The sequence below is a fragment of the Coturnix japonica genome, chromosome 27 (genome assembly GCF_054131305.1).
Source record: "Coturnix japonica strain WE chromosome 27, WE-NBRP24, whole genome shotgun sequence".
Classification (NCBI taxonomy): Eukaryota; Metazoa; Chordata; class Aves; order Galliformes; family Phasianidae; genus Coturnix; species Coturnix japonica.
This window is the reverse complement of record NC_140689.1, coordinates 5,699,214-5,710,146: the sequence shown is the minus strand read 5'-3', so window position 1 is coordinate 5,710,146 and position 10,933 is coordinate 5,699,214. Positions and strand designations below refer to the sequence as shown.

General features: G+C 55.0%; 1 protein-coding gene across 1 annotated transcript in view; it reads left to right on the top strand.

The window, feature by feature from the left end:
- Window positions 1–993: 993 nt before the first annotated feature.
- LOC146756399 (uncharacterized) overlaps window positions 994–10,933 on the top strand; it is a 54,901-nt gene continuing 44,961 nt past the window's right edge. Inside the window, exons 1-3 of the mRNA XM_085524383.1 lie at window positions 994–1,199; window positions 1,274–1,355; window positions 1,741–1,935. Of these exons, the coding sequence (XP_085380509.1) occupies window positions 1,134–1,199; window positions 1,274–1,355; window positions 1,741–1,935 (343 nt within the window). The 5' untranslated portion in view covers window positions 994–1,133. The remainder of the gene's footprint in view (window positions 1,200–1,273; window positions 1,356–1,740; window positions 1,936–10,933) is intronic.

Below are 10,933 nucleotides of genomic sequence, written 5' to 3'. Positions count from 1 at the left end.
GCTATTACCAGCCCCCTCCTCATCCTATGTGGAACACCAGTGCCAGCAGTGCGGCCGCCATTTTAGAACCCTCTCCACGTCACCTTGGTCACCGCTGCCGCGCGCAACGCACTCGCCTCTGACAGCTGTGGCAGTTAGCAGCCATGTCGGCAGCTAAGAGGGCTAGGGTAGAAGTTTTCCCTGTTTCAGGCGGGAGGATGGAGCTGGGGGCCCTAGGAGTGAGAAGGACGAGGGGGCCCGCCATGACCACCAGGCAGAGGATGGGTAAGAGAGCCATATTCCATCATGCCTGGACCAGCCCCGTGACCACCACCCATGTGGAGCCTATGGAGGTGGATCCACCTCCAGATGAGCGAATGGAGGTGGATCCACCTGCAGAGGAGCCCATGGAGCTGGATCCACCTGCAGAGGAGCCCATGGAGGTGGATCCGCCCGCGGCATAGCTGGCCTGGCACCACACCACCGTGCCAGGCCCCGCGCTGGCATGGTCACAGCTCCACCGTGGCTGGTCCAGGCGCTGAGCTCCTTACCCGCTGCACGGCCCCCGCCCCCTGCATTAGCTGGGTGGCATTTTTGTAACATCTGTTCCTCCTTTGGGCCTATTCTGCAGCCACATTCTGTGGGCCCCCAGTCCCATCTTTACCCTGTTTGTTCCAGTCCCTGTTTCTATAGTTGGTTTTTGGGTTTAGTTTAGTTTTAGAGTTAGGTGTAGGTTGTTGTTAGTGTTTTTGAGTTAGGCATAGGTTATTGTTTGTGTTTTTGAGTTAGGCATTGCTTATTGTTCATTTTTTAGTGTTAGGAGTAGGTTAGGAGTAGGTTTAGTGTTAGTAGTTGGTGTTTTCCTGTTAGGAGTTTGTTCCTCTTCATTCTTTAGTGTTAGGAGTAGATTGTTGTTCCCATAGTAGAGTTAGGCATAGGTTACTGTTGGTACTGTAGGGTTAGGCGTGGGTTCCTACCAGCAGCTGGCAGCAAACAGCGCTCGCTCGGTAAGCACACGTCTGCTTTCTCCCCCGGAGCCGTGAGTGTGACTGCCATGAGAGCGGAGGTCTGATGCCATCTGCGAGGGATGGGATTTGCATCCGGTGGCTTTTCCATTGCAGAATGTCCAGCAGCAGAGCGTGAGTGGCCGTGAAATGAAGCTGGGCCTCAGGAGAGCCGTCTGGAGCTACGTCACAAGCTTCCTGCATGGCCAGCGCAAGGTAGGTGTGCCTTACTGTAAGCGTGCGCTGAAGCAGTGTTGGTTAAGCACGGCTCACTCCTCTGTCTGCAACAGATGGGCTTTCTGCGCGCTTTATTGCTGTGGCCGGCGCTGAACAGCACAGCAGCAGCGAGGCCTCGAACATGTCCACAACCAGGTACGTGAATGTGAGTAAATTTAGCTGTGTGAATGATGTTATTGTTCATATTAGTAAGTCAGTATTCACATGTGTGTGATGGAGCTCAGGGATAGGTTTATTCTTGCCTGGTAAATTTTCCCTTCTTTGACACCCACCCGTCCTCTTGCTTCTCTTCCCCTCACCTGTAAGTGCAGCAATACTGAAGGCTGAGGGCTCTTCTCCGAGGCAGGCGCTAAAGGGCAATTGAAATGCAAGTTTGTTGTCCCTCTTTGTTCTTGGGTCGGTAGCCCAAGGTGACCAAGCTTCAGAGCACTTCTCTAAGTCAGCCTGGAAATGTTTCTAGCAGGAAGTAACTCCATCACAGTGCCTGAGAGTAATGATGCCTCTTTTTCCCCCCTCACAGCAGGCAGCCTCCATAAGAGAGCAGTAGAGCAGCAGGCTGTCTGTGCTATGGCTGCTGAACTGCATTTCTGGCCACCTGAGATCCCTGAGCCCATGCTAATGAAGAACATGCTGCGCCACAGACTCTTCTACGGAGCCGTTTTGCAGCTTCTCTGTGCTGGCCATCATGCTGCCAGTTTCCAAGTTCCCAAAGGCAGTAAGTGGTGCTCTCATGGGATAGGAGAAAGGCACGGGCAACTGGGTGGGAGGGAACCATCTGTAACTGTTGCCAGCAGCCTGGAGGTGCCAGCTCAGTCTTCTCCTGTGGCTACTGCTGCTCCCTATGAGCTGCCAGGCACAGGGTCCTCCCGCCCGTGCAGGGACCGCCTTGCAGGAAAGGGCTTTATGCTCTGGTTTGTGTGGGATTTGGGGAACGAGACAGGGGTGGAGTTTCTTGTGTGCCCGACTGTCAGGAAGGCGGTTCCCAGTTCTGGCAGCCCAACGTGCCCAGCAGGGTGACTTGAGCTCCCAAAGCGAGCCGCCAACCAGTTGTTAGCTGAGAAGGTTCCCTGAGCGTTTCCGAATTGATTCTTGTAGGACTCGGAGAGTCTGGGGACTGAGACTTGGGAGAGAGTGAAGAAAGCTGAGGCAAGGCAAGCGCTGCTCAGCTGAGGAAGAAAGCCGAGAAGGAAAGCAGAAAGCAACGATGATGGCCTGAGCAAGAAGCTACAAAGGACAGCAGAACCACCTGCAGCGCTTCCTCGGAGGTGGCACCAAAACCTGCTGACTGAACAGTCCAGTTTACCGGCACAGCCGTGCTTTCCCTGTCATGGACGGTGGAGATGATGGAAGTGAACTGGACAGGAAGGACTTGTGCTGCGTTAGAAGCAAAGAGGGCTTCACCTGTGCAGGACTTGGTGTACGGCAAGAGCTGGAGACGCTGCGTTCCTTCAGGGTGTGTCTCTTGAGGTCCAGGCCTGGTGTAGGGTTAGGTTGAAATAGGGCTGGCTGGGACTGGAGAGGGAGGAGGTGACGTAGCCCTGGGGTTTGGCTTCTCCTTGGGTCTGACTGGAGGCTGAGTGACTGATTGCTAAGCGGAAATCCTGGGCACTGGGGCTTCATTTTGGGGTGTGGGCGGGGTAATAAATAGAAGCCGAGTCCTTTTGTACGCAATAAAATTGAAGCGAACTTTCTAAACCTGGTGCTGCCTCTTTCAGTAGCTGGTCAGAACGTCCCTCGCTCGGGCTGGCAATCACAGGGCGATGAAGCGGTCGGCTTCACGTCTCTCCCTTGACATGGTGCAGTGCAGGTTTTCCCCTGTTTCCTTGTTGGTCTTCCCAACCTGTGGCCTTTCAGCCAACCCGTAAGTGCTGGTGACAGGCTGTGAGCATCTCCTTGCTCTCTGAGGACTGACAGAAAGAAACCAGAGGAGGGGAAGCAGCCCGGCAGGAAGAAGGGTGTCCCGTGCTCAGCCCGTTGAGTTGGCCTCTCTTCCCTGAGGGTTCTTTCAGCTTCTGATGCACCGTGTGCTGCTGTTTGCCCTGGGAAGCCCAGCTGCACGCTGGCAGCCGTGGCCTGTGCATCAGCCTCCCCTTGAGGCCCAAGGAGTTGTTTGTTTTTATGTATTCAGTATTGGTGTGGCATTTTGTTGTTTTGTTCAGCTTTGAGATCAAGGGGTAATTTAACACCGTTGGAAGTAATTGGGGTTCAGGAGTAGCACATGCAGAATTTTGATCACGCAGCAAGTTGTGATTTCTACTGTGTTGAAGAACTGGCACACACATATACGCCTGCAGCCGGAGCTTGATTGACTCTCGTCAATACGGCCTTCCAAAGCCCGGCCCTGGGGAGCTGTCCAAAAATTTTCCAACATTTTGTATTACCTAAGTTTATTTTAAACAGCCAAGGAGGAGTAATCTCTTAAAGGCTTTTTTAAAGGCATTGGACTAGGTTTTGATTATCACGTCTCAGGAAGCTTCTGCATTCCACCTAGTGCTAATGGGATAAATCAAGAGCAGATTACACAAGAGATTCAGGCCTTGCTGCCAGTCTTTTATGAATCAGAACTTTGTTTCATGTTGCCAGATATTCTGGTTTCCTTTTCAGGAGATTCCTTTGCTGTATATTAAGAAGGCCAAGGGCATCCTGGCCTGCATCAGAAACAGTGTTGCCAGCAGGAGCAGAGAGGTGATTGTCCCCCTGTTCTCAGCACTGATGAGGCCGCAGCTCGAGTGCTGTGTTCAGTTTTGGGCCCCTCAGTGCAAGGAAGACATGGAGGCCCCGGAACGCGTTCAGAGGAGGGCAACAAAGCTGGTGAGGGGTCTGGAGCACAGGCCGTATGAGTTGAGGCTGAGGGAGCTGGGATTGTTCAGCCTGGAGAAGAGGAGGCTCAGGGGAGACCTCATTGCTCTCTCTAACTTCCTGAAGGGAGGCTGTAGTGAGATCCGGATGTAGTGTGTAGGTCAGATCTATGAGGCAGGAGCTGCTGTGGGGCAGATGTGGGTCAGATCTATGGGGCAGGAGCTGTTGTGGGGATGATGTGGGTCAGATCTATGGGACTGGAGCTGCTGTGGGTCTGATGGGGGCTAGATCTATGGGGCAGGAGCTGCTGTGGGGAAGAAGAGGGTCAGATCTATGGGGCAGGAGCTGCTGTGGGGGTGATGTGTGTCAGATCTATGGGGCAGGAGATGCTATGGCGCTGATGTTGGTAAGATATATGGGGCAGGAGCTGCTGTGGGGTAGATGTGGGTCTGATCTATGGGGCAAGAGCTGTGGTGGGTCCGATGTGGGTCATATCTATGGGGCGGGAGCTGCTGTGTGGCTGATGCGGGTCTGATCTATGGGGCAGGAGCTTCTTTGGGGCTGATGTGGGTCAGATCTATGGGGCGGGAGCTGTTCTGGGGCAGATGTGGGTGAGATCTATGTGGCAGGAGCAGCTGTCGGTCAGATCTATGGGGTTGGTGCTCCTAAGGGGCAGATGTGGGTCGGATCTATGGGGCAGGAGCTGCTGTGGGGCTGGTGTTGGTCAGATCTGTGGGGCGGGAGCTGCTGTGTGGCTGATGTGGGTCAGACCTATGGGGCAGGAGCTGCTGTGGGGCCTATGTGGGTCAGATCTGTGGGACAGGAGCTGCTGTGGGGCTCATGTGGTTGAGATCTATGGGGCAGGCGTTGCTGTGGATCTGATATGGGTCAGATATATGGGGCAGGAGCTGCTATGGGGCAGATGTGGGTCAGATCTATGGGGCAGGAGCTGCTGTGGGACAGATCTAAGGGGCAGGAGCTGCTGTGGGGCACATGTGGGTCAGATCTATAAGGCAGGAGCTGCTGTGGGGCACATGTGGGTCAGATCTATGAGGCAGGAGTTGCTGTGGGGGAGATGGGGGTCTGATCTATGGGGCAGGAGCTGCTGAGGGTCAGATCTATGGGGCAGGAGTTGCTGTGGGGCACATATGGGTCAGATCTATGGGACATAAGCTGCTGTGGGGCTGCTGTGGGTCATATCTATGGGGCAGGAGCTGCTGTGGGGATGATGTGGCTCAGATCTATGAGGCAGGAGCTGCTATGGGGCAGATGTGGGTGAGATATATTGACAGGAGCTGCTGTGGGGCTTATGTGGATCAGATCTATAGGGCAGGAGCTCCTGTGGGGCAGATGTGGGTCAGATCTATGAAGCAGCAGCTGCTGTTGGGCACATGCATGTCAGATCTGTGGGGCAGGAGCTGCTGTGGAGATGATTTGGGTGAGATCTCTGGGGCAGGAGCTGCAGAGGGGCTTATGTGGGTCAGATCTATGGGGCAGGAGCTGCTGTGAGGCTGATGAGGGTCACATCTATGGGCCAGGAATTGCTGTGGAGTAGATATGGCTCATATCAATGGAGCAGGAGATGCTGTGGGGCAGATCTATGGGGCAGAAGCTGCTGTCGGGTACATTTGAGTCAGATGTATGGGGCAGGAGCTGCTATGGGGAGATATGAATCTGATCTATGGGGCAGGAGCTGCTGTGGGACAGATCTATGGGACAGGAGCTGATGTGGGGCTGATATGGGTCAGATCTATGGGGAAGGAGCTGCTGTGGGGCAGATGTGGGTCAGATCTACGGGGCAGGAGCGGCTGTGCGTCAGATCTATAAAACAGGAGCTGCTGTGGGGCTGATGTGCGTCAGATCTATAGGACAGGAGCTGCTGTGGGGCTGATGTGAGTCAGATCTATAAAACAGGAGCTGCTGTGGGGCTGATGTGCGTCAGATCTATAGGACAGGAGCTGCTGTGGGGCTGATGTGCGTCAGATCTATAGGACAGGAGCTGCTGTGGGGCCGCTGTGGGTCAGATCTTTGGGGCAGGAGCGGCTGTGGGGCAGATCTATGGGACTGGAGCTGCTGTGGGGCACAAGTGAGTCAGATCAATGGGGCAGGAGCTGCTGTGGGGCACACGTCGATCAGATCTATGGGGCAGGAGCTGCTGTGGGGCTCATGTGGGACAGATCTATGGGGCAGGAGCTGCTGTGGTGCTGATGTGGTTAAGGTCTATGAGACAAGAGCTGCTGTGGGGCAGATGTGGGTCAGATCTATTGGGCAGGAGCTGTTGTGGGGCACATGGGTATCAGATCTTTGGGGCAGGAGCTGTTGTGGGGCACATGTCGGTAGATCTATGTGGCAGGAGCTGCTGTGGGGCAGATGTGGGTCAGATCTATGGGGTAGGTGCTGCTATGGAGCTGCTGTGGGTCAGATCTATGGGGCAGGATCTGCTGTGGGTCATATGTGGGTCAGATCTATGAGTTAGGAGCTGCTGTGGGTCAGATCTATTGGGCAGGAGCTGCTAAGGGGCACATGTGGGTAAGATCTCTGAGGCAGGGGCTGAGGTGGGTCATATCTATAGGGCAGGAGCTGCTGTGGGGCTGATGTGGGTCAGATCTACGGAACAGGTGCTGCTGTGGGGCTTATGTGGGTCAGATCTATAGGGAAGGAGCTGCTGTGGGGCAGGTGTGTGTCATATCTATATGGCAGGAGCTGCTGTGGGGCTGGTGTGGGTCAGATCAATGGGGCAGGTGCAGGTGTGGGGCTGATGTGGGTCAGATCTATGGGGCAGGAGCTGGTGTGGGGCTGATTTGGGTCAGATCTATGGGGCAGGAGCTGCTGTGGAGTAGATGTTGGTCAGATCTATGGGGCAGGAGTAGCTGTGGGGCATATGTGAGTCAGATGTATGGGGCAGGAGCTGCTGTAGTGCAGATGTGGGTCAGATCTATGGGGCAGTTGCTGCTGTGGGGTAGTTGTGGGTCAGATCTATCGGGCAGTATCTGCTCTGGGGCACATGTGAGTGAGATCTATGGGGCAGGAGCTGCTGTAGTGCAGATGTGGGTCAGATCTATGGGGCAGGAGCTGCTGTGTGTCAGATCTATGGGGCAGGAGATGCTATGGGGTAGATGTTGGTCAGATCTATTGTGCAGGACCAGCTCTGGGATATATGTGTGTCAGATCTATGGGGCAGGAGCTGCTGTGGGGCACATGTGGGTCAGATCTATGGGGCCAGAGTTGCTGTGGGGTAGATGTGGGTCAGATCTATGCGGCAGGAAATGCTGTGGGGCTGATTGCGGTAAGATCTATAGGGCAGGAGCTGCTGTGAGGCAGATGTGGGTCAGATCTATTGGGAAGGATCTGCTGTGGGGTAGAGGTGGGACTGATCTATTGGGCAGGAGCTGCTGTGGGGCTGATGAGGGTCAGATCTATGGAGCAGGAGCAGCTGTGGGGCACATGTGGGTCAGGTCTATGGGACAGGTTCTGCTGTGGGGCTAATTGGGGTATGATCTATTGAGGCAGGAGCTGCTGTGGGTCAGATCTACGGGGCAGGAGCTGCTGTGGGGTTGCTGTGGGTCAGATCTATGGGGCAGGAGCTGCTGTGGGGCACATGTGTATCAGATCTATGGGGCAGGAGCTGTTGTGGGGCACATGTGGGTCAGATCGATGGGGCAGGAGTTGCTGTGGGGCACATGTGGGTCAGATCTATGGTGCATAACCTGCTGAGGGGTATATGTGGGTCATATCTATTGGGCTGGAGCAGCTGTGGGTCTGATGAGGGTCATATCAATGGGGAAGGAGATGCTGTGGGTTAGATCTATGGGGCAGAAGCTGCTGTCGGGCATATGTGAGTCAGATCTATGGGGCAGGAGCTGCTGTTGGTCAGATGTGGTTCAGATCTATGTGGCAGGAGGTGCTGTGGGGCTGATGTTGGTCAGATCTATGGGGCAGGAGCTGCTGTGAGGCTGATGAGGGTCACATCTATGGGCCAGTTATTGCTATACATCTGACTCACATATGCCCGAAAGGAGCTTCTGCCCCATAGATCTAACCCACAGCAACAGCTACCCCATTGATATGACCCACATCTGCCCCACAGCAGCTCCTTCCCAATAGATATGAACCACATGTGCCCCACAGCAGCTCCTGCTCCATAGATCTGACCCACAGCTTCTCCTGCCCCATATATCTGACACACAGCAGCTCCTGCCCCATAGATCAGACCCACATCTGCCCCACAGCAGCTCCTGCCCCATAGAACTGACCCACATCAGCCCGACAGCAGCTCCTGCCACATAGATCTTACCCACGTCTACCCCACAGCAGCTCCTGTCCTACAGATCTGACCCACATCAGCCCCACAGCAGCTCCTGCCACATAGATCTGACCCTCATCTGCAACACAACAGCTTCTGCCCCATAGATCTGACCCACATCAGCTCCTGACACATAGATCTGACCCAGATCATCTCCAGCCTTAGAGGTCTGACCCTCATCAGTCCCACAAGAGCTCCTGCCCCATAGATCTGACCTACATCTGCCCCACAGCAGCTCCTGCCCCATAGATCTGACCCACATCTACCCCACAGCAGCTGCTGCCCCATAGATCTTACCCAGATGTGCCCCAGAGCAGAGCCTGTCCCATAGATCTGCCCCACAGCAGCTCCTGCCCCATAGATCTGACCCAAATCAGCCCCACACCAGCTCCTGCCCCATAGATCTGACCCACATCAGCCCCACACCAGCTCCTGCCCCATTGATCTGAACCATATCAGCCACACAGCAGCTCCTGCCCCATAGATCTGACCCACATGAGCCCCACACCTACACCTACCCATAAATCTGAACCACATGTGTCCCACAGCAGCTCCTGCCCCATAGATCTGACCCACAGCAGCTCGTGCCCCATAGATCTGACCCACCTCTGCCTCACAGCAGCTCCTGCCCCATAGTTCTGACCGACAGCAGCTCCTGCTCAATTGATCTAAACCCCATCAGTCCCACAGCTGTTGACAAATAGATCTGACCCACATCAGTCCCACAGCAGCTCCTGCCCCATAGATCTTACACCAATGAGACCAACAGCACCACCTGCCCCATAGATCTGACCCACATCAGCCCCAAAGCAGCACCTTTCCCAAAAAACTGAACCAAATCAGCCCCAGAGCAGCTTCTGCCCCATAGATCTGACCCACAACATCTCCTGCCCCATAGATCAGACCCACATCTGCCCCACAGCAGCTCCTGCCCCATATATCTGACCCACATCTACCCCACAGCAGCTCCTGCCCCATATATCTGACCCACATCTACCCCACAGCAGATCCTTCTCAATAGATCTGACCCACTACTGCCCCACTGCATCTCCTGCCCCATATATCTGACCCACAGCAGCTCCTACTGAAATGATCTAACCCCCATAAGCCCCAAAGCGGCTCCTGCCCCATAGATCTGACCCACATCTACCCCACAGCAGCTCCTGCCCCATAGATGTGACCCACATCAGCCCCAGAGACTCTCCTGTCCCATAGATCTGTCCCACAGCAACTCCTTCCCCATAGATCTGACACACAGCAGCACCTGCCCCATAGATCTGACCCACATCAGCCACACAGCAGCTCCTGTCCCATAGATCTGCCCCACAGCAGCTCCTGTCCCATAGATCTGACTCATATTTGCCTGACAGCAGCATCTGCCCCATAGATCTTACCCACATAATCTCCACAGTAGCTCCTGCCCCATTGTTCGGACCCACATCTGCCCCACATCAGCTACTGCCCCATATATCTGACCCACGTCAGCCCCACAGCAGCTCCTGCCCCATAGATCTGACCCACATCAACCCCACAGCAGCTCCTGCCACATAGATCTGAATCACATCTGCCCCACAGCAGCTCCTGCCCCATAGATCTTACCCACATCAGCCCCACAGCAGCTTCTGCCCCATAGATCTGAACCACAGCATCTCCTGCCCCAAATATCTGACCCACATCATCTCCACAGCATCTCCTGCCCCATAGATTTGAAGCACAGCATCTCCTGCCCCAAATATCTGACCCATATCTGCCCCACAGCAGCTCCTGCCCCATAGATCTGACCTACATCAGCCCCCAGCAGCTCCTGGCCCATAGATCTTACCCACATCATCTCCACAGCATCTCGTGCCCCATAGTTCTGACCCACATCTGACCCACAGCAGCTCCTGCCCCATAGATCTGACCCTCATCAGAAACACACCAGCTACTGCCCCATAGATCTGACCCACATCATCCCCACAGCAGATCCTTCCCCATTGATCAGACCCACATCTTCCCCACAGCAGCACCTCCCCCATAGACCCGACCCACATGTGCCTCACAGCAGCTCCTGCTCCATAGATGTGACCCACATCAGCCCCACAGCAGCACCTTCCCTATAGATCTGACCCACATCATATCCACAGTAGCTCCTGCCCAATAGATCAGTCCCACCTCTGCCCCACCTCAGCTCCTGCCCCAAAGATGTGACCCACATCTGACCCACCTCAGCTCCTGCCCCAAAGATGTGACCCACATCTGACCCACAGCAGCTCCTGCCCGATACGTCTGGCTCACATATGCCCGACAGCAGCTTCTGCCCCATAGACCTACACCCACAGCATCTCCTGCCCCATTGATAAGACCAACATCAGCCCCACAGCAGCTCCTGCCCCATAGATCTGACACACATATACCCCACAACAGCTCCTGCCCCATAGATCCGACCCCCCTCAGCCCCAGAGCAGCTCCTTCCCCATAATTCTGACCCTCATCTGCCCCACAGCTACTCCTGCCCCATAGATCAGACCCACATCTTTCCCAAAGCAGCTCCTGCCTCATAGATCTGACCCACATCAGCCCCACAGCAGCTCGTCCCCCATAGATCAGACCCACATTGCCCCACAGCAGC